Below are 24,517 nucleotides of genomic sequence, written 5' to 3'. Positions count from 1 at the left end.
AGGGCAGTTTTGTCTGGTTCCCTTGTTCAAATCCATTTTGTCCAGCTTCTCTAATGTCTCTCAGGTATTTCCTGTTTGAGTCCCATCCCTCACCTCCCCTGTGCCCTCCCCTACTGAGACAAGACAGTAAAAAAAGGAAGAAATATGGTGTTCCCCACATTTCATTCCCTTTGTTATCAGGAAGGTACTATCAGATTTATGAGATGTTCCTCTCTTAAGAAAGCATTCTGAGAAGCTTCTGTACTCCTCAAGGATAATTTTCCTATTATTCTTCCAAAGGTACTCATGGTTTGGTTTTCCGTTTGTGTGAATTTTATCTTGGAAAGATTTTCAGTTTCAGTTTCTTGATGGCCCAAAGTGTGTGTGTGTGTGTGTGTGTGTGTGTGTGTGTGTATTCATTCGTTGCCCTAAGTCTCCAGAGCACCTAGTATATGCACAGTTCCATACATATATAACCCAGTAGTGGAGTTAATTAATTTCCCTCTTCATCTGGTTCTTCAATGAATAAAAGGTATTTTCCGGTAGAACTGGTCAGTACAGCAACCAGTTGAGATATGAGTCGATGGCCCAAATATGTCTCTCTGCTTCCTTCTGAAATTGATGAGCGCAAAGCTGTTGGATTTATTGCCTGCCACTCTCGTGATCAGAGTGAGGAAGAAGTGCAGACTAGGGAACAATATGCTTTCAGATTTTTTATCTGTTTATCAGCCTTAAAGTTTTTGTTGCAGCATTATCCTCTTTCTAAAACCCAGCTTAGTCCGTTCTTCCTGTGCCAGTTGTTTTAATAGCTTCAGAAGCATTCTTTTTAGTAAGCCTTTAAGTCCCTTATCAGAGTTGAGCAGATCATAGTGTTCAAATATCCACAGGGAGTAAGAGCCAACTCAGAATGGGAGGCTGACATGGCTCGTTGTACTTGGTTGGTGATCTTAGCTGCATTTTTTGGAACTGGCAAAAATCCTAATCTTTGTCTCTGGTGATATTGGATCCCACATTTGACTAATTAAAAAACATGGCTGGGACACTATACTGTTAAGTTACAAAAAAAAGCAAAGCGTGTGTCTCCGACAATACCTATCATCTCTGGGGAATAAGTAGACCAGTAGTCAGTTGTGTATATGTGAACTCAGTTTACTTTTGTTGGCACTTTACAAGCTACCATATTTACTTTCCCATTTAGATTAGGAAATGGAAGAGTCTTGAACCACAATTTGTATAGCTGATAGAAGGGGAAAGCTCCTTAATTTTATTGCTTTTGTTCCTCAAGATTATGAAGTTGCAATTCCAACTTTTGGTGTCAAATGTGGACAACTGAGAATTATGTTACTTGGATATGATCGATACTGTGCAAGACTCTCTGCTCATATCTGGATTTTAAATGGTTTTATACCCAGAGCAACTTGTCCCAAAGTAGGTTCTGTACAACAGAGTCTCACACGATCCCTTCAAAAATGGGTTCCCTGGTGAAATGAGACTGGGAAATGCCACATGTTCTATCCTCCCATATGCCTTAGTGCACATTCCCATATTAAAGACCCTAAAATGTGTGGCAGTAAAGAATTCTGTATACATAGCTTAATCCTAGGACATTTCTCTCCTAGTTGACTCAGAGTGATTTTTTTTAAACGTAATACCTATTAACAGCAGGAGAAATAAGGTTTGAAAAAACATATTTTGGGAAATGCTTTCCTGAATTGTTCAGGAGAAAACCACATAAAGGGTTATGCATTCTATATTTTTGGAGAATCTTTTAGACAGTATTTTCATCTTTTGTAAAAGCAAAAGTAAGGGTGTGTGTGCACACACACATGCACGTGTATATGTGTGCGCACGCCAGCACACACAGGAATTTGAATGTGCAGCATTTCTCCTTTCAGCTCTGGAAAGTCATGGAAAGCTAGCTGGCCTGTGTTCAGTGTCCATGTCTGCCTTCCTACAACTACCTCAGGAAGCCCTTCCACTTCATACTCTCAGCTCAGAGGTGTTCTAGCGAAACCTAATCTGAGGAAAAGCTCTAGAATGGAAATCATTACCCGCATACTTGATTTCATACTAAAATCTAAATCATGCATACACTATCACTTTGACATAGTTTGGTGCATTTTTTAAAAAAGATTTTATTTACTTATTTGAGAGAGAGAGAGAGAACACAAGTGGGGAGAGGGGGAGAGGGAGAGGGAGAAACAGATTCCCCCCTGAGCAGGGAGCTAGATGTGGGACTCTATTTGGGGCTCAATCCCAGGACCCTGAGATTATGACCTGAGCCGAAGTCAGATGCTAACTGACTGAGCCACCCAGGTGTCCCAGTTTGGTGCATTTCTAAAAATCCACAGTCCTGACCTCCCAGAGGACTAGCCATAAATTTTGACTGTGTAGGAAAACTACTGGTTCAGCTACTTCCTGCAACAAGAGCATAAAATTTGTTGTAGTAACTTTCCCACATCCATGATGGTTTTGAAAAGTTCTGCATATTTATGTAACAAGAGGAAGCAGGTCTATCATTTGACTACATGTCTTATCAATTAATAAAAAAACATGGAATTTACAGAGGACAGTCAGATAATATGTTTATGTTAGGCTGTGTGTGTGTGTGTATAATATATATAGTAAGTTTAGACCAGAGTTTCTCCATAACATGATCGACATTTTGGGCCAGATAATTCTAATTCTTATTTTGGGGGTGAGATCTGGCTGTCCAGTGCATTGTTCGGCCCCCACCTCCCGTGGCCTCCACCCACTTGGTGCCCGCATCTTCCCCTCCCTCACCCTTTTTATGACAACCAAAACCATCTCCCAACATCACCCAATGTCCTCACCAGGGCAAAATCATTTATCCCCTGCCCCCCCACCCCCACTGAGAACTATTTGTTTAGACTATATTATGACTTGTATGGTTTATCTTTGTCTAAAAGAATCTGTCACACTGATCCTCATTTTTTTTTTTAACTTGAGACAGAAAGAGAGAGAGAAACTTTCACCTGTGGTATGCATTTGGATTTTTACCAAATAAACACTTAGGTCCAAAACTCCTCCAAGAAATCTAGTCATTGTTTCTTTCCACTGCTCAAAATAAATGAGCTTTTAAAGTATTTTCCTTCATACCATTTTCTTCAGAACTAAAAAATTGTTACAATTTCAGATTTTGTGCATATTTAAAGAAGGCCTGAGTTTCCAAGCCCTGAGTACATAGAACGCCTAAATTGCAAGACCTTTAAATAGAGGTTTTAGCTTCTCATCCTGGTTTGTTAAAAGAGTTACTCATAAAGCTTGTTGACAATGTTTATTTCAAAGTTTTTAACCCAGATGGCCACTGAAGGATGGCTGGAATACCTTATCATTGCTACTAATAATGACTTCTGTTTTATAATAATATATTTTTCTCTCAGTATGAGTAATTTTCTTTAAGCAGATTGGAGTGGTGCATTAAACACATAAAATTTTTCTAACCAGAAAGTTACTTTTAGTTTGAAAGCGAGAGTACCCAAGTTGTAAATTATTTTTTAAATAAACATAAAGTTTTTCAAAGTTTTAAGAAGACACCCATGTCTTTCTAAAACATACTTATTAGAAAGTGTAGACTGTAGAACTTTGCTAAAATTCAGTGGAAGACAGGGTCCTTCTTCTTTCTTGACTTCCATCCATACAAAGTTAGTTGCCAAAAGAATTTTAGTAAGAAGGAGTTCTTCGATGTGGCAGAAGTTTATGTCCAATCTTCTAGTGCAAGTATTCATGATACCGGCTGCTTATGATAGGCATCTTTGGTTAGCCACTTGATTTGTTCATGGGTAATATTCTAAGGATTGCTCTTTTATTGTGGACAAAATTTTTTATTTTCCTTCCAGCAATATTTATAGACTCATTTGTGTCATAATGCAAATTTTCTCTTCCACTGGCAGAAAATCCATTTCAGGGGGGAGGTATTTGTGGGGTATCGGTGAATGGTATCTTTGATTCCTAGTCCGTCTTTATTCATCCGAATCCTTGAATAATTCTCCCAAGTTCATATTTCCCAGGCAGAGTTCAGATTACATCTTTCTCTACCCCGTGTCCTTCATTTCACTCACTTTGCCATTTATTTCCTCCTCCCCCGCTTTGCTTCTGCCAACCCCACAAAGCTGGACTTTGCCACACATGCTGTCCTTCTCCTGTACCTGTTTTCTTGTCATTCCTTTCCCTTAAAGGGGCACTGTCCTCCGATGTCCCTCTGCGGTACCTCTTGTGCCACGTCTGTGGTGGTCTCCCCAACTGAACGCCCTCCCTTCCCTCCTCTGAGCCCCAGGTACTGCATGCTCATGGGTTTACCTTACATTTTGTATTATAACTTATGTAGGGTATTTGGTGTGCCTCCTTACTAGAGTCTAGGTCTTACAGAGGGGACTGTGTGTGAACCACCCTTGAACTTCACAACATGTGCTGTGAGCTCTGTTCAAAAAAAAAAAACAAAAAACACTGGAGGCGCCTGGGTGGCTCAGTCGTTAAACGTCTTCCTTCGGCTCAGGTCATGATCCCAGGGTCCTGGGATCGAGCCCCTCATCGGGCTCCCTGCTCAGCAGGGAGCCTGCTTCTCCCTCTCCCACTCCCCCTGCTTGTGTTCCTGCTCTCGTTGTGTCTCTCTCTGTCAAATAAATAAATAAAATCTTTAAAAAACAACAAAACACTGTTGTATTGCTGTATGTTGGCTAAATCTTTTTCCTACAAGGTCTGCTGCTCTAAGACCATACCGACTTGTCTTTATACTTACTGTGTCTTTTTTTGTGTGTGTTTAGCAGCTAAATATGCAAAACAATGGCTTTTATATTAATCAGAGACAGTAAAATCACCAAAGAGGCCTGTATTTGTGGCCCTGGAATAATTTTAAAGGGATCAGGGCAGCCACCAAAGGGTTTGACTAATTAAATAATACGCAAGTTAAGTACAAAAGCTAGCTTTGTAAAATTAATCTGAAAGAAATGAAAAGAAAATGTGACAGAACACACATATAACATTGATGGTATTCTACTTCATTCCACACCCCTCCGCCGCCCCCCGCCCCACTCTCTCCCCTTCCGGCTTCCCTCCTTCCTTCCTTGGCAGACCTCAAAGACGAGTCTTGTGTATTTGTCAAAGGAGCCATAACCAGGAAACCCGATGTGATTCCACATCTTCCTTTTAAAAAAAAATTTTTTTTTATTTGACAGGAGGGGGGAGAGAGAGAGAGCACAAGTAGGGAGCGCACTAGGCAGAGGGAGAAGCAGACTCCCCGCCAAGCAGGGAGCCCGATGTGGGACTCGATCCCACGACCCTGAGGGATCATGACCTAAGCCGAAGGCAGACGCTTAACCGACTGAGCCACCCAGGTGCCCTTTCTTTTAAATTTTAAGTCTAGAAATCTAAAACTTCCAAATCTTGATTTTGCTGCTGAGCACAAATAGACCTATGAACATGTGTCTGGACTCAAGGCTTAAAAACAACAGTAACAACAGGCTAATTCTAAAGTGTCTTCGAGGTGTTTTCAGTCAGCTGTAACATTCTAGGATTCTAAGTGAAAATTCCATATATCAATTCATAGAATAGCTCTGATGCTGTCATTCCATCTTAATCCCTCCTTCCCGGCTACCAAATTTAAATAAATTTTGGTAATAATAGAAACAATTTAGGTCAAAGAAGATGTCTTCTTTTTTTAAAACAGATTAAGGCACTTCTGGGGTTTTATTCTCTCTTTTTTTTTAAGATTTTATTTATTTATTTGAGACACAGAGATACAGAGAGAGAGAGAGCATGAGGAGGGGGAGATGCAGAGGGAGAGGGAGAAGCAGGCTCCCCGCTGAGCCAGGAGCCCGATGTGGGGCTCTATCCCAGGACCCTGGGATCATGACCTAAGCCGAAGGCAGATGCTCAACCATCTGGGCCACCCAGGCGCCCCCCTCTCTTTTCTATTTTTGTCTCAATGTGGATATAACACATTTTCAAAAGATAATCCAAAATATAGCGCCAGCTGTAATCCTGGTTAATTGCAATGGCTGTGTGTTACGGAAGTGTGCATGGCGTGGTAATACAAATAGGAATTAGAAAACAACCTGACTTCACAGGGAATTAACTAAATGGTGCTAAACTGGTTACTCCGAGAGGTGCTTGGAGTACTGCTTTCATTTCCCCCATAGAGTTTCCTTGGGGTGGGGGGAGATGTCTGGCGCCACAAAAGGAATTAGGCTCTGGTTTGAACAGAGACCTTCAGGCTATTAAATTTATTTTAAGAATGTGTTGCCAGAGATCTAATAAATTTATATAATTTGTTGCTTCGGGCAGTGCATACAAGAAGTCTTGCTGCACCAGGTGTTTTGTTTGGTATTTTTTTTCCTATCCCCAGAGGCAGGAGAGGGTGTGGATCTTCTTGACAAAACTTAACTCAGCTTTTGATAAAGCAGTTATTGTTTCTATGAAAGTATAGGGTTTGGGTTTTTTTAAAAAATTCTATTTGTTGGGGTGCCTGGGTGGCTCAGTTGGTTAAGCGACCGACTCTTGATTTCAGCTCAGGTCAGGGTCTCAGGTGGTGAGATCGAGCCCCATGTTGGACTCAGCGTTCAGCGAGGTGTCTGCTTGGGATCTCTCCCCCTGCCCCTCCCCCACCTCATGTGTGCACATGCTGTCTTGCTCTCCGTCTCTCAAAAAAAATGAATAAATAAATCTTTCCAAAAATTTAAAATTCTATCTGTTAATGGGGAAAATAGGATGAAAATTATTTCTGGGCTGCTTTAAAGGGAAATAATTAAGTCCCCTCTCAAATTAAAAATAGATAGATAGGTAGATGCAATTTCATACTACTTTAAGCACACAAGTTTTATGATCTTATGCTGAAGAACAACAATATTTGAAATCACAGTTTGTTAAATAAAAAGTCCACTAGACTAGACCTGAAAACCCCTAGGAATTTATTCCTCTTCTGCCAACGGCTGCTAGGTAATCTTATTCAAATCACAGCTTTCTGGATCTTGGTAAAATTTGGTAGGGAGAAAATATGCAAATATACAATCCATGTTTTATTCTTGCTCCACAATGCTTGAAGTTTATATTTGCATTGTTCACCTGCATGATCATTTCTTGAAATAGTTTGTGCTCTTGTTTAAAACACGGCATTATACTTTCATTTTCAGAACAAAGTTTCCTTGGCCACTCAGAGCACAGCCCTGAGATGACTAAGTTAGCTTTTAATTTCGATAGCACGTGATCATCGAGTAACGTGCATGCTGTAAATGAGAGCTCACCTTGCAATTATGTGTTTGCTTTGTCCTTTGTCTTCTGTGGATGTACACCTGAATTCCTCATCCTGGCCGTGCATACCAACAGTGAAGGCATTCATTCCACTGGGTTTAAACTTCTAATTAAGAAAGCAAAGTACTGCACAGTTAAATCAAGTTTAGATTAAGGAAATTTTTTTTAAGCCTGAGGTTAACTGGAGATGTAAACTCATGGTTCTCCTCTTTTTCTTTTCTTTTTGTTACAGGGGCTGAAAATAAGTCTGTTCGGTTTCTTTTGGGGGGAGGGGGATGTGGGGAGGATGGCGTTGGGGGAGGGGGACACGCTGAACGAAACAGGGAGAGTTTCTGCAGGCTTAGGCTTGCCACTCTGACCCAGCTGTGGCCTGATGGAGCACTTCATTCAGTCTGGAAGGGTTTTCCTTCCGGCTTCCCCGGCTTTTGGCTGTGGCCCCATACTCATTCATAAAACAAGGGGGTCTTCAGGGGTAGAGCATTTGACTGCATAAAACAAGGGGGGTCTTACTCGTAGCTTGTGTTAATTTTTCTATGATTCAGTCTCAAATGTTTGGAAAGTGTCCTTTATACCCTTTGTTTTCCCACTGGATTCTTACCATTTGTGAGCCTCACTACTGATTAGCATGAAGTTTGCTGCTGGTAGAGGGAAACACACTCAGATCATCCGGTTTGCTTCTGTTCTAGAGCACTCATTTATAAATTAAATTAGAGCAAATTAAAATTGAGCTAGAGTTATCTGTAAATAGAATACAGACCTAAATGAAGTAATCTGGTTACTCAGAGGAAGTATAGAAAGAATACTAGCAGGCTGCCTGTGAACCCCAGATCTATCACATACTTGAGAAATTAAAGCAAATAATTTAGCCTGATAGTATTTTCCTCCTCCGTACATTGTGGGAATGCCTCATTGGCAGGGTTATTATTGGGACATGCATTGAGATAGTGTGTGTATATTACCAAAATGACCCTGACCATGACCCCGTTGTGTCCAGCCCTCCTCTTCATGCGTTTTCGAGGTCCCCAGTGCAGAGCTGACATTCAGCCCATTTACACCTGTACTAGAGTGAGTTCCAGTTGTTTTTGGCCAGGGTCTCTTATGATTGGTCAGTGCCCATGTTGTGCCAATTCTGGTTGGTCAAGCCCATGTTTCTGCTCAAGGATAGGTGTTCCCCACCATAAGCGCAGCCCCACAATGTCACCATAGCCCTGCCTGGAATCCCAGTCGCTGTGTTCAGCTGCCCCAAAGCAGGGACCTGCCTATGGCCCCAGGAGCCACCAGGAGTGGGCACCGGTGGCGATCTTTTCCGTTATTGTGTATCCAATGAAAAGGATGTCCAAAAGAGTGCTGCTTGGAACCTGGTATGAAGGAGATTAATTAAGTATCTCTTTAAATTTCCACTTAATGGTTTTCTCGTTTCATGGGAACCAAAAGTTCATTCAGGAGCCTGGGCATGAATTAGAGATGAGTAACACCCTTACTCTGTACTCTGACTCTCTACTTTGCTCTGATGTTTAAGACTTTGTACAGATTTACATTATTGTGCCTGACGCATCCATGTGTATAACAATGAGCTCTCTCTCCAGAGGCTCCTTAGAACCCAAGAAAATCAGCTTCCATGGGGTCTGTTACTCCAGGTCCACCAACAGACATAGATAGGCATGAATCTGAGATGGGGGATAGGCTTAAACCGAGATCCCAGAACAAATTATTCTAAGATTCTCCAGCAGGATTAGGCGGTATTCTGCATCAGAACTCATCCGGTGTGTACTGTTTTCCTATAGGTTAAAAATTAGCAGGGCGCCTGGTGGGCTCAGTCGGGAGAGCAGGTGACTCTTGATCTCGAGGTTGTGAGTTAGAGCCCCACGCTGGGCATGGAGCCTACTTAAAAAACAAAACAAAAACAAAAAAAAACCTCATCCTGTAAATTCTCTCTGTATATTCTGAGAATATGGCAGGCAGCCCCGCGGGAGCCAGTATACCCTTTACGCATGAGCCACACTGTGTCTGCAGATTAATGCTGTCCTGTCCAGGGAGGGAGGGCACCGCTGCCCATCCGACAAGGCGATGAAGGTTCCTTTCAGTTCACGCTCCTGCTCCTGTACCAGGGAAAAGGTTGGCTAAAGGGAGGCGGAATGTGTGTGGACGCAGAACACTTTTCCACTCCTTGTGCTCTGTTTTGTCTTGTCCCAAAGGGTTAACTTACTGTAGCGTGTTTTGAGTACGTACACTGATTCTTGTTATTTGCAGTAGTCATGTTCCATAAAATTGCTGCAAATACTAAACAACTGCTCCTGGGGGAAACACAGGGGAAGGCTCCCTGCAAGCTTCTGGTCGCAACCTTTTCTTATCCAGTCAATACATACCCTTGTTTGACGTGTGTTTCTGTTGAAAGATATCTTATTTGATCTGTGTTGTAGATTCGTTGACATTAAACACACAGCCAAGCTCTAGAACTTACGTCACACATGTATTTTCTCCATAGGACATGTCACAGCTTTCTTGTGCTTAGGAAAACTGAACAGCACTTTGGCTCTAGGATTGTGGGATATTTTAATCAATGGAATCACCAACATAAAGTACAAAAATGCAGAAAGTTCGGCGCTAAGTAGACTGTGAAAAGGACCCTAGTGTACTGTACGAAACAAGAAGGCAGAGCATCAGGTGAGGCAGATTCTTCAAAGCTGCTCTGCAAGTATCCACAGATGAGCACAGAACCCTGCGAGTACTGACTTTGGGGTCACCCATAAATTTTAGTGAGTAGACGAATCTGCAAATACAGAATCCAGGAACAATGGGCATCAGCTGTATGTCGACCTCTGGTATAGTGGGTGAAGAGGAATGCAACTCTTTGGAAATCTCATGTACAAATACCATCATGTACCATGATGGGTATATAAATCAGGCCCCTAAGGAGCAAAACTACAATAAGAAAGTGAATTGTGATCTTGGCTTCTAATGTGAACGTTGATCTATTCACCAGCTCCATCCCTGCCTCCACCTTATCTGGCAACTTTTTATCTTTAGATCCTACAGAAAAGTGTGAACTAATCCGTGCTCAGTGCCATTCCCTGCAGGTCATGTGACAATGACCAAGCTATCGCAGCTCCATATATGGTTTTGGTTATTGAAAGATGTGCTTATAGGAGCCTTTCCTGAGAATAGCCTAAAAGACCACACCACCTGTGGTCCATATGTGCTATGCGTATTTCTCTCTGGGTCTTTGGCACGCTACTTCTCTTTCTATGCATTTCTCTATCTAGTTTCTGCATCTGTGAATCTGACACCGTGTTCTGTGCTGATGCTTTTTCAGAATGCATAAGGCAGTGGGAATGTGGTGGCATGTGGGGGGTGGGGGTAGAGATTGAAGGAAGAAAATGATACATCCATTATCAAAAGTCACTATTGAACAAAAACAACCATTGGAATTATTAAGTAGCCTACGAAAGTATAAACTCTACTGACAATTTTTCTGGGTCTGACCCCCCCGCCCAGTTCTTCAGGAGCTCTGTCAGTCATACTAAGGCCCAGGAGCCTTTAGGTCAAGATTCTTCATCTCTGGGGGGCAGGGTTGCAGCAGGATGAATGCACAACCCCCACCCCAATGCTTGGGGCAGATTTTAAAGCATCTTGATCCCTTCCTCTTTGTCTTTACTATTATTATTTATATTTTTATAGAAAAAAGAGAAGGAAATGAGTATTTAGTAAATGTCCTGAACTCCTACCAAACTGAATTCCCTGAAGTTTCCTTCTCACTGGATTTCTTATCTCTGTTCTTATACTTAATCTTCCAGGAACACCTTCTCCCATCTCTGTAAATGTCCAAATACCACCCTGTACTTAAGGCCCCATTTAAACACTATCTCTTTTATGAATTTGTCTTTGATGCCCTCAGGTTAAAGCAATCCCTCACTCTGTGAACTCCCACAGCATTTGTCAATCTTTAGCTTATACACTTATCTATGTATTTATGCCATCTCCCATCACTGAATGTCCACTCTCGGGGGCAAGGGGAGGGATGTTTCAAAGCCAAGCTGACTTGAGCTCTGCATCCAGGGTTTTCAGTAAACTGTGAAATCCACCAGATGAAGGGCCAGAGGACAGGAATCCAGGAGCTCTCAAAGTTTGTTGTATGAAAGATTCTAAGGCAAAGCAAAGTTTAAAAGATCATCCCAGTGGTGCCTGGGCGGCACAGACAGTTAAGCTTCTGACTCGTGTTTTCAGCTCAGGTCCGTGATCTCAGGGTCATCAGATCGAGCCCTGCATGGGGCTCCACACTCCGTGAGGAGTCTCCTTGGGATTTCTCTCCCTCTGCCCCTGCTCACGTTCTCTCTCTGTAAAATAAATAAATAAACTTAAAAAAAAAAAGACCATTCTAGCACAGAAATGAAAATGAAATACATCCCTTCTTTTAGCTTTATTTTTTGATTTTCACCATAATTAATAACATAGATGTTGATGGAAGCTGCAGGGTTGTTAACCATGGTCCTTGCCTTCTAAGAGAACAAGAACGCTTAAAACTCAAATTATCTAATTTTCCCAGTAAATTAGGTAATGTTGCTTTAATCTTTTCTAATATAAATATCTATTTCTATTGCTGGTTTAAAGGACAATATTCAGCTTTTTAAAATGGCTGCATAGTTGATTGCCAGTTCTCAGTCTGAACTTTATTCTGGGCAAATGAAACGTGAGCAAGCTAGAAACATCTAAAATAGAATTATGTTCTATCAGCAACTAACTTTTTTCCAAGAAAAATATTTGTGAAAACATCTTTGAAAAAAAAATTGTCAAAGCTAAATGGACACCCAGAAATTACCCTGATCAAGACAAGTCAGAGGTGTGACATTCGTTTTGTATTGAAGATGTGTACTTTGTCTTTAGAGAAACCGGGCAGCTCTGTGTTCGTAGGGAAGGCTAATTGAAGGTTGTGATTCTTTGTTATTCTAAAAAAAAAAAAAAAAAAAAAAAAATCTCTTGTGTTCCTATTGAAAAAGAAAATGAAGAATCCTAAAGACCAGCTGGAAAAGTTCAAAAGAGGTCTTTTCATCAAACCCTTAATGGCTCTAGTGTCAGGGTTTGGGGACAAAGCTTATGGGAGTGTGGTTATCAGCTGTCAAGCACCTGTTCTATGGATTTATGACACAGTTAGGGACTTCAGTTTGTTTCCAGTGAGACGCTGAGACTTGCTCCTTGTGCTACAGACGACAGTCTGCTTTAGAAACTAAAATAAGTAATAAAATAATTTTAAAAAGTAAGAAATAAAAATAAAGTTAAATAATAGCATAATAAGTGAAATTGAAGTAAAAATTTGTCAATTTCTTAAGTTAATTTCACCTACAATTTCACATTCAGTAAGCTGCAGCTATTGTTATTCAAAGTATTAACATTTATTATTCCCACACATCGAGGTTCTAGAAGAGTTTACGTGGCATGTGATAAATGAATAAATAATGTGTCTTTTCATTCTTTAGATAAAATACAGAGTTCAATTGTGCAAGGTCAGTTTTAATACAAGAATTGCAATAAACTGCAGCTTAGTCCCTCAGATCGCTGTACCGCTCCTGCATGAGAAATAGTACCTTAGATTTTACAAATTCCAAAACTCAGTAGGATTCATATGTATATTAAATCAGAGGTGATGTAGCATTTAATTTATTCAGCATTAAGCTTTATACACTTAACTTCATATTCTCTAGCAAAATATGTACTTAAAAAGGCCATATTTAGAGTGAATGCTAAGCATCTCGAACAATTACCCTAGAGCATGTCACGGTCTCACAAAGCGAACTTTCTCGGTACTGTGTCTGATTTTTATTTCAAGGAAAATTTCAAAACAGCAGACATACGAAATCCTGGCAAACTTGTTCAGCTGTGTGTCACTCGAAACCCTTGATTAACCAGTAACCTGGCACCTTCATCCTTCTAGAATATAAGCACCAACCCAAAAATGTTTTATACATTTGTAAGTAGAGATGAAGTTAGCTCTTCCTGAGACCATCCAAGCTACTTCGTAATGGAAGGGAAGGGTTAAACAGGCCTGGAGTCATCAATAACCCCTGCAGGTGTCATTTAGATAAACACAAATCCCAGTGATTTACATTCATAGGTAATCACTTAAAACCTTCACATAGTGCTTAAGAATAGAAGTATGCAGGACGTTTTAGAAAGGGTATTATTAAAAACAATTACTTTTTTTTTTTTTCAAGCAAAAGACCCAGTACCCAGAGAGTTATGTTACATTTATGTAGGACATTTATATTGCCTGAGAAATGAAGCACTACTGAATTTCCTTCAACAGAGATGGTAGAGTGTCTAATTCATTGAGGAGGCATTTCTATAACAGTTAAGCAAAATGAACTCCCTGCCCTCCTGGATCATGAGTTGCAAAAGGGGGAGACAAAGTGAAGAGACAAAAAAGTAAACCTATTATATAGGGTATGAGGTTATAGAAAGCACTGTGGAGAAAAATGAATCCGAATAAAGGGCCTAGAGCCTGCTGCAGTTTACAATGGGGCTGTTTTATATAGAGTGTCAAGGGAAAGCCTCATTGACTCCATATTCCTAAAACATGTAATATTTAGAGGTGTGGTATTTTCCGGAATATTCAAGGAAAGGATAGAGTCAGATCTTACAATGACCTAAAAAGCGTCAAAATTTAGAGAAAGAGAGAAACTGTGTGCTTAGTGATCTCTTTTTGGATATAAGGGAAAGAGATAAAGTATTCAGAACTATCAACTAAAATTCATTTGTTGGGCACAAGAGTTACTGAAGAGGTCAGGCATTATTAGTCTCAGGTCAAAACTGAAGTATGGGCTTTGTTTGTGTAAGCTGAAAACTGTTACAAAAAAAGGAATGAAACAAGCAGGAGTCACAAAGTAACCACTCGACTCCTAAAAATCATACTTACTACATAGGTTTCTTCAGTCCTCCTTGTGTAGCAGACATTACTTTGGACTTGGAGACTAGGATGAATTTGACCATGCCTGTCCTGAGGAGCTCAGGCAGTTAGATGAAGCACACATAGGCATGTGGGTAAAGAATTACAATTCCTGAGCACCTGGGTGGCTCAGTCGGTTAAGCATCTGCCATCAGCTCAGGGCTCAGGTTGTGATCGCAGAGGGCTGGGATCAAGCATGGCATGGGGCTCCCTGCTCAGCAGAGAATCTGCTTCTCCCTCTGCCCCTTCCCCTGCTCAAGCTCTCTCTCGCTCTTGTTCTCTCTTAAATAAATAAATAAAATCTAAAAAAAAAAAAAAAAATTACAATTACTCTGAGTGGAGAAGTACACACAGCATGCTAACCTAGCAGCAGAAAAGCTAAAGGCATTCAGGGCGGAAGACCTAGCGCACGCAAGAGCCCAGACCCTATTCGGAAAACGCTGAGAAGTTGGGGTGACTGGATGTTCCGCTATAGCAGCGTCGGGCTGTGAGGCTGGAGATGTTAGGATGGACAACGAATGGCTTGGCCTGGCATGACAAGAAGTCTGAAGAAACATCTGGGACTTGATGGAGCCACACCTAAATGAGAGAGAAGTGTGGCATAAAAATGTTTTCATGTAATAATTAGTTGAGAAATTAGAAACATCTTATGTGTTAATTCCACTGATTAAATGTTATTCTAGTCTTTCTTGTCTATTACTTTCTGGAAGAAATGTTCCAAGGAGTAGGACATAAACACAGTAATTTAAAAGGTATTTTTAAAGGCAGTAAAACGAAGTGTTGGCATTAGTAAAAGAATGAACGGCCACTCTCAATCTCTAACAAAAATTAGTACAATTTAGTACAATTAGTAAATCTGTACAATTAAGCAGTAGGAGAGGATATCCACTAGTGCGCAAAACTACAAAGTAATGAATAAGTGAGCAGGGGCAGAATCACACCCAGAGGAGAGGGCTGGAGTCCGCTCAGGAGGCTTCATGAGGGAGGTGGTAGAGGGAGCCCGTGAGGAGTGGGAGATGTGAGCAGAAGAATGACACGCTGTCATTTTAGGCCAGGCGACAGAGGTGACAGGAGTGGGTGAGGCTAGCAAATCCATGGAGCAGCAGGCTCTTGGCTGGATCGGGGAGTGAGCAAAGAGCAACGGGGACAAGACAGGGTAGGTCAAAGTGACACTGGAAATCGCAAGGATGGCCTGCCCTGATGGCGCGCAGCAGCTGCGTGAGGACCAGGCAAGCCAAGTGCAGGCGGATTTCAGGCGGATCACCGGGAGTCTGGGCACGTGCGCTGGATTTGAGCATGCGCAGTGCGGCAGGAGCGAGCGAGCTGACGAGCTGGCGTTTGCGGGACGCTGCCATCGACGTGCCGCACTGTACGGCATGCCCACGTGGCTTATCTCACTTGATTCGCACTCCGGATGCAGGCATTAATTAATATCACCGTCCTTTGGCTCTCCAGATGAGGGAACAGAGGTCTAGGGAAGAAACTTGCTCCAAGTCAGACAGCAGATGGGAAATAAAGTAGGCCTTGCACTTCAGGGCTGAGGCGACCCGCCGCCATGGCCTCTCCTCTCCACAGCAGCACCCGGTGTCGAGGAGGTGGTGGGCATAAAAAATTCCTAAGGCCAAAATGTGGCATGAACTTCCTGCTCTCCATCCGTTTATGTTTTCTATCTAAAAAATGAACTAAAAATGGGACGGTCCATAATCCTGTCGATTTAACACACCGAGGAGCGCCACATTTGTAATGGCTCATTTTACAAACTACTCCATTCATGGCACCAATACCATTTGTTTCTGTGGCTTGAAGTGTCTTAAAAAGGATTCCAACAAAATTTTCACATTTATTGCTTAATGACTGGATAATATTTTATTGATTTGATGTACCACAAAAACTCAAAAACTTTTTGGGTTTGGGAGCCTATTAGAGAAAATATTGCAACAAAGAATTCCTTCCACAGAAGGACTTACCAGGATCAAATGGGGCGAACATCTTTTTGTCTCTTGCCATGTAGCTGCCTAAAAGGCTTGTGCTAATTTACAATTCAAACAACGATAAACAAGAAAACCAATTTCCCTACATAATTCTGCTGCACTGGATGTTCTCATTCATCCTTGGTACTTGTCATTTGAGAACTCAAAGTCGCTGTGACTTTTATTTTCAAAAATTTCTAGCCAAGATGAACATTCTTTCATGGGCTTGTTCACTCACTGTGTTTCCCCTTGCGCAGATTTTTTTTTTTTTTTTTTTTGCCCTCAGTCCATTAAAGTTCTGATGTTTTGATGTTTTCCTGTCTCATTTCTTTTTCTCTAGGGTAGCTCTCTCTATGTGAACTCAGAAGAGAAGAAACTAGAATTAAAATGGTGCCTCTAGCTGTGTTTGTTATTTGGGCTTTTCCCCACCCTTTTCCAGAAAGACTTAAAAGAAATTACCAGTGCCTTTGTTTATAAACCTCACTTTACTCTGAAATAATTGGTGTAGATCAAAGGGAAGTGGAGGGATACTGCAGAGTGATCAGCTGATAACCATTTCTCCTTTCATTTTCCTAGCCTCACAGCTTTCACATTAGAGAGATCACACACAGCTCGGTTTCTCCTGATAGGCAGCCAGCTCCATTTTGGTGGGGAGGTGGGAGGAGAGAGCCTTATCTTGAGAGGAGAATGGAATCAATGAAAAGAGCTGTTTGCTCTACGGAATGGAGTGGAGTATAGTGAGGAAGGGAGGCGGAGAAGGGATATTTGTTTTTTCTTAAGTGGTTATAATTAAAGCCTTCCCCCCAGTTGCTCGGTGAACCAGAAAAAGGTATTGGTGAAGTTGTGTGTTTTTAACATCACAAATGAGCCTTGCAGCCTTAATAGAAAAACTTGCTCTCCGGCGGCACCTTGTGGAAAGTAGGTCATCCTGCAACTCGGATACTTGATTGTGTTTAAAGGAAATCGCTTCTGGTAGTTGTGTGCTCCTTCCCCGTTACCCACTTTGCCTTCTAAACATCAAGGGATTTTGTGAAGGATTATGTCAGCAGTTGTATTTTTGTATGACAATCGCTGAACAGTAAGCTGTATCTCCAGGTATGTATTCTGGAGTTGCGTGTCAAACCAAGTAACTATAGTGATTCTTAATGTTGCATCAGTAAAGTCATCTGTGGAATTTTTAAGGTAATTCATTCAAGAAAGCACTGATTTGGGCTTTAAATTTTTGTTTTCCAGGTGGAAACAAATTAACCAAGCAGCATTTTCGTCTGAATTGGGCATGGATCTCCTTTGAAAAGGAATATTACCTGATCAATGAGGACTCCAAATTTCTAGATGTCGTTCTTAAACGTAGAGGTTACTTGGGAGAGACTTCATTTATAAGTAAGTTTAATTTGCACTTCTGTCAAAAAATCCCCCCTTTTTTTAGCAAAAGTTCGTAATTTTACAATGATTAAAATATGTTCCTTTTACTGCTCTAGTTTTAAAGTTTAGGGAGATGTTGACATTTAAAGGTTCTTTAACTGCTAAAGAAGTATGCCAAGAGTTTCATGTCAAGGCTAAATCATAGACAAAAGGCTGCAAAAATAAGAAATGTGTAACCAATTAACATACCTCTCCAAACCTTCTACCTACATAAGATCTTTCTCTGATGTAAATAACCTTACAAAAATGGCAGTAATCGCTCATAAGTTAAGAAACTGTAAATGTCACTAGCCCTTAGAAGAGGCTTAGGCGAATCTGTAATTTAACCATAAGATAAAATTATCTGCAGAAATGTCAGTATAAAACCTATATGAGGGCCACTTTAATAAGTAAGTGAAAAACCATTCAGTAACCTATTAGGCGTTGAGGTGTAATTTACTATTTGTTGCACTGGAGTGCTTTGCTAGGTAAGGAAAAGTTTACATAAGAGCACTACATAAAAGATGTACATTGTGACTTTTCTTCAGAACCAACAGTAAGATATTAAATACTAGTCATTTTCTGCTGCTTTACCCTTTTAAATAAAACGGAGAGTCAAAAACAAAGAATAAAGCCTTTTTTACAAGCCCAATGCAAGTTTTCACATTCAATTTCATGCAGGCACAAAATAGAGAAAAGTAGGTATATTGGTAATTTTAAGCAATAATACCGTCGGCACAAAAAAATTGGCATATTGATGAAAAATGATAACACCCCAAGCAATATATTATTTTTGGTACCATATGTTTTATAGACATCTAGGCTGATAGAATTTTCTCGAGGTAAAGGAGCTTTCGTTGACTGAGAGTGCAGTTAAGGTAGGAATCTAGGAAAATGTTGGCAATAAATTAAAACTGGGCAATCCTGTGTTAGTCTGGAAAACAATTATTTGAAATTTTACTGGCCCGTGAAATTCAAAAACCTTAAAGAGTAGATCCCTATTCACCCACATACACACACGTATACACACATAGCATACCCCCTACTTCAGCCACAGCCACAATCCCCACCCCCCACCTTGTTCCCTCTGACTTTTGGATGCCGGATATTAATTACCCTTTATTTTTATTTTTTTTTATTTATTTTTTTTAAAGATTTTATTTATTTGAGAGAGAGAATGAGATAGAGAGAGAGAGCATGAGAGGGTCAGGGTCACAGGGAGAAGCAGACTCCCTGCTGAGCAGGGAGCCCGATGTGGGACTCGATCCCAGGACTCCAGGATCATGACCTGAGCCGAAGGCAGTCGCTTAACCAACTGAGCCACCCAGGCGCCCCCCCACCCCTTATTTTTAAAGTGCTTTTGGTTTGTTAACTGTAGAGGAGAGATTTTCACACTATGCTCTGCTTGATCCCTTAAGTTACTTTGCTCAAGGGGCCCTGGTCCACCTGCAGACCTCCTGCAGTCAGGACAGCTCTGCTTCCATCTTTATTCACATGTACCTCTTCTCAGCTGTCGTTTCCACTCTCTGTGTCAAACCCTCAAAAGCACCGTGAACGCTCTTACTGCTCTCTCTTTAGAAGCATGTTTTGTCTGCACACATACACGTGCTCTGCAGATCAGGAATCTGATCCTGTTTTACTTATTGTCAGTGAGTGATGAGCCTTCAGTGTTCTTTGTGCTTGAAAATATGGGGAAAATAATAACGAAAAAACAGAGAACCTTAGCAATTCTTAAGGATGCCTTCATCTGTTTGCATTTTGCCTGAATTCCTGGTGGGTATGTTCAGTTTACTCACTTACACGGAGTCCACTGAAAGTCATGGGGAAGTTACTAGTGGAAAGATACTTTTAAAACCATCTTTTCACATTCTTCATTTTTTTTTAAAGATTTTATTTCTTTATTTGACAGAGAGAGACAGCGAGAGCGAGAATGGGAGAATGGGAGGGGGAATGGGAGAGGGAGAAGCAGGCTTCCCATTGAGTAGGGAGCCCAATGCCAGGCTTGATCCCAGGACCCTGGGATCATGACCTGAGCCGAAGGCAGACCCTTAACAACTGAGCCACCCAGGCGCCCCACCTTCATTTTCTTTTTTAAAGCGGAATCCTAAAACGTCAAACAAGAGCCCTTTTTTTCTCCTGACGTTATTTTTTCCACGAACTGTTATTTCCTCTGTGTTGAGATGAGCACCAGCCATTCTGCAAACGTTCTTTAGCTCTACTTGGTTAACCTCACATGTTACTTAGTAACCTGGGGAGATAGGAAGTTGGCAAGACTTGTGTGTGTGGCCCACACCCATCAATCACTGAAGATGTCAATAGCATTCAAGCTGGGACAGAGAATGGAAGTCAGATTAAAGAGGAGGGTAGCCTCCAAGAAGTTCTACAATGAATGTTTCATGTTCCTGTTTCCTAAAACCTCCACTTTCACTTACGAACTTTTAGAATTAGATAGTTTGCGTGATATCTAAAGGCAGCCTATCACTTATGTTCAGGAGCACAGTTAGTAAATCATGAATTACATGAAATCTATATAGGTGTTTTCTCGGAGATGATGATCCATTTTATAACCAATATAATCCATTAATAAATTAAATATGTCTGTGCATTTTATAAAGGTATTTGAATTTCAAAGATCTTATTGCTACTGGTTATCGAGCATTTACTAAATAAAAGATACTTCATTAAGCACATTAGGTACTTCACCTTTGTCTTTTACTCCTTACAACTTACTTCACTCTCTAACTCAACCTAATTTTCTAGAGTGCTTACTCAGTGCCAGACACCGTGTTACATAATGGACTATGAGCGGGCAATAATAGCTAAAATTTTATTGAGTTCTTATGATGTGCCAGCCCTAGTTCCCAATACCTTACGTAGTCAACCCCATAAAAGGAGTGTCATGATAGCCCCCATTATGCAGGTAAAGGAACAGAAAAGTTGTATGCCCAAAGCTACTAAGGGGCAGAGCCGAGATTTGGCCCCAGGGCTAACTTTCTGAACTATCACACCTGCTGCTGCTTAAATCCTCCACAACTGAGGAAGTTCATAACCTGCCTATGATCCCATTGCTGCTCTGTGGTCGAGGTAGGGTAGGAGATCTGCTCTCTCATTCCAAAAGTACCTTGCTTGACCTCCATGCCATTTTTTTATGCCAGAGGAAAAGATGCAATTGTGGTTTCGCTTAGTAAATCGAAGTAATATGTTTTGTTTAATAATGAATTCTCTTTGAAAAAATAAAAGCATATATTTAAGCCCAATTTGTAAGCTTTTTGATTTCCAGAATTCTTTTTGCCCAATCTAATCATGTTATTTATAATATATATGGTTTACCAGCTGAATATCTATATCTCCAAGTAAGAGCATTTTTTGAGCATTGTGTGTACTTGACTGTCTCATCTACCGCATTAGAATAAAATGTGGACGAATCTGTGTTCTTCACAGTGTGTAGGCCATTTCTTCATTCTTTATTAAAATGGGCACCTATATAAAGGGCCCTATGGAGATATAAAGTAGTGTCTGTCTATCTACCCTCAGATTTTAATGCACATAGATTTACCTGGATCTTGCTAAAATGTTGATTCTTATTCAGGGGGTCTGGAGTAGAGCCTGAAATTCTGCATTTCTAACAAGCTCTCAGATGTTGCTTATGCTGCTGATCCATGGATCACACTGTTAAGTAACAAGATAGATTAGCACTACACTCAGAATAGGTACTGAGTGTTAATTATAAAAGAGAAATCTTTATTTTTGATCCAAAGCAAGTTTAGTATTTCATCTAAGTCTTATTTTACTCTCTAAAAATATAACCTGTCCTTCTTAGTTTTATCTCATGTTTGAGAAGCATATCAACAGTTTAAGACCACAATTTTTTTTTTTCACAAAATAAAGGGGTGACTGGATGGCTCAGTTGGAAGAGCATGTGACTCTTGATCTTGGGTTTGTGAGTTTGAGCCCCATATTGGGTGTAGGGATTACTTAAAAAAATAACATCTTAAAAAAAGGAAAAAAAAAGAAATAGCTTGTGCCTTGAGAAAAGAGAATAAATACAAAAGTACAAAAGACACAGACAACACAAAACACAGTTTTTCAGTTGATTAAGCCTTCTGCCTTCAGCTCAGATCATGATCCCCGGGTCTTGGGATTGAGCCCTGCATCGGGCTCCCTGCTCAGTGGGGAGTTTGCTTGTCCCTCTGCCCCTCCTTCCTGTGCTCATGCTCTTTCTCTCTCTCTCTCTCTGTCTTTCTCTCTCTCCCCTCTCAAATAAATACATAAAATCCTTTTTTAAGGTTTTTTTTGTTTTGTTTTCGTCAGAGAGAGAGAGGGAGAGAGAGAGCACAAGCTGGGGGAGTGGCAGGCAGAGGGAGAAGCAGGCTCCCTGCTGAGCAAGGAGTCCTGTGCGAGGCTCAATTCAAGGACCCTGGGATCATGACCTGAGCCAAAGGCAGATGCTTAACTGACAGAGCCACCTAGGTGTCCCTAAATAAATAAAATCTTAAAAAAAATAGAAGTCCATTCCTCTTTGCTTGGCGAATCAACAATATTGAATCCAACATTCAATTGGGAATATTTTATAAAATCCACCCAAAAAATTATATGTGTTTTTAGCAGCAACAATGAAATTTAGTATTACAATATATGTTTTATTAGGTTGGATAACTTGATTATCACTTAGTAAGGATGACTAGTTGGAACTAGTGGACATTCTTTGTATTATACTCATTCCTTTTTTGTTTTTAACTGCCTTTTGAATCTCCAGGAAAATAATGCATTGTTGGTGAAACAAAGCAAAACAGAAAAGTGGGCAGTAGTTATCAGAGACCAAATAATAGATTCTTTGCTGGCCCATGCCACTGGGGATAGATGGGTCAATGAGCAGCATGTGTGCTGGAACCTCAGAGAGAATGATTCCTTTCATCATCACCTTGGCAGTGAATCATGGTGGACCCAAGAGGTGTTGACAACCTGTCTGTGTGCACTAGGAACCAGAGAGCCAACAGGAAGTCTGCAGCATTCAACAAAATATGTAGTGCTGGGATTCCTAGTTCTGTGCCCTTTTCCTCCTGACATTAAATAGATGTTTTACCTACTATTGAAAAAAAATGCAATATTTATATTTTTTTCTGAGATCTATAAAACAAAAATGTTTTAATGAAATATTTATTTTCATCTTCATTTTAAGATGAGGCTAACAGTCAGTAATGTATTCAGATGAAGCAATAGTCACATTAATCTTGCATACGCACCACTCTCTAAGAAGAAGACAATTGTTTCAATTAAATAAGAAACGTTACAAAGACTTTATTTTTCAGACTTTTAATTCTAATAGTCACGAGATTTTATTTTTCCCTTTTTAAGTCTGTCTTTCCTAACAAGTTCTCTCAAAATGCCAATGTTTAAAGAAATATGTTTGAAAATTATTCTGTTAACTCGACTCACTAAGAGGTTCTGATTCAGTACTTAAGGATATATACTAGTACAAGCACTATTGCAATTTTATAATTTTTCTATGACATTGGATTTGTTGACTGTTGACTACAGATAATCTATGATTTGAATACATGGTATAGTAATGGTAAAGATCGTCTTGTAATGTAGTGAAAGACTCAGAGATCCTTCAACCTCCTCAGCTCACTGCAGTTGACCTTGAGTGAACCATCAGAGTAAGCCAAACATACTGCTCATAACAACCTTATATATTTAGCTCTCCAGTTCTGTTCACATGGTTTCATGGAATTCTGAAGTGTTCCACCAGAAAAAACCTGGATGTGGTCATGTTGACAATCACTGAATTAGATTCTTTTAAGCGTTCTCATTCTAGTAAATGTGTAGAGAATATTGTAATTCTTTATTATGCTTGACCATTTACAACTTTGATTATCAAAGAATTCTTGACTCACGAGTTTCTTTTTGGTTTATATTTTCTAGTTAGAGAACTTTATGTTTTTATCGTATAACATGTGCAATATAATACATGCAAAAGCAAATGTGAAGAGTTTTTAGACTGAATGAATTTGTAGGAGTAAAAATATTCACAACATGAATATCAATTTACTGGGTCTTGCTTTATAAGAGGTTCCATCTAACACAAACATAGCTCAAGGAACATACAGGAAAACCATCATGAGGTCAGGATAGAACAGAATCATGAACCAACCAACACCTACAGGAGGACACTTTCACTGTGGGACCCCTACCCAACCGTCCATTTCATGCAATCAAACCTGGATCTAGTAACACGCAGGATGAAGTAACACACAAAAAGTTAACAACAAGAAAAACCTTAATAATCCAATTGAAAATGAAACTAAGAAAATGATACCATGTTTTTGTGAAGGTATTGGCGCAAGAGATGGGACTGCAGAAAAAGACAAAGACTTCAAGGGCAAAGCACAGAAACAAGTGCAGTTCAACCCAGGCCAGACCAGGGCCACCTGGAGAGTGCGGATCCTGAGTGATGGGGAGCACGAACAGTCGGAGACCTTCCAGGTGGTTCTCTCAGAGCCCGTGCTGGCTGCTCTGGAATTCCCTGCAGTGACCACGGTGGAGATTGTTGACCCAGGAGATGGTAAGAGCTATCATCAACGTGTTTATATTGTTGCTATTGGGTTTTTAATGACAAAATACCTTATAAAGGAAGTTTTACATTCAATTTTTGGACTTTCTGTGGGGGAATGTTCTAGACTCCTGGTTCAGTATTCTCAGATATGCTGATGGGAGAGGGAAACCAAAAACTAATAAATTCATTAATAAGGGAAGCTCTGTTGTTCCAAGTAAATGAATTACAAATGCACATATGATTATCAACATGTTCCTTCTCTTATTATAATTCCATCCTTTAGAAACAATATTGTTCATCTCCTTTTTCTTGAATTAATTCATTATTTCTTAAAGTCTTTTAAGTGTCTTTATAAAATTTCTTTACACAAATAGTTTAAGAATTAGGCCATTTTCGGATTAATTTGCT

The 24,517-nt window shown here is 40.3% G+C and overlaps 1 protein-coding gene across 1 annotated transcript in view; it reads left to right on the top strand.

Annotated features, from left to right (window-relative positions):
- FREM2 (FRAS1 related extracellular matrix 2) overlaps nt 1–24,517 on the top strand; it is a 162,216-nt gene that overhangs the window by 55,644 nt on the left and 82,055 nt on the right. The window contains exons 3-4 of the mRNA XM_036090816.2: nt 17,386–17,532; nt 23,888–24,118. Coding sequence (XP_035946709.2) covers nt 17,386–17,532; nt 23,888–24,118 — 378 coding nt within the window. The remainder of the gene's footprint in view (nt 1–17,385; nt 17,533–23,887; nt 24,119–24,517) is intronic.

Source organism: Halichoerus grypus, chromosome 4 (assembly GCF_964656455.1).
Source record: "Halichoerus grypus chromosome 4, mHalGry1.hap1.1, whole genome shotgun sequence".
In the NCBI taxonomy this organism is placed as follows: Eukaryota; Metazoa; Chordata; class Mammalia; order Carnivora; family Phocidae; genus Halichoerus; species Halichoerus grypus.
The sequence above is the reverse complement of the archived record's forward strand: the minus strand, read 5'-3'. Positions and strand labels throughout refer to the sequence as shown.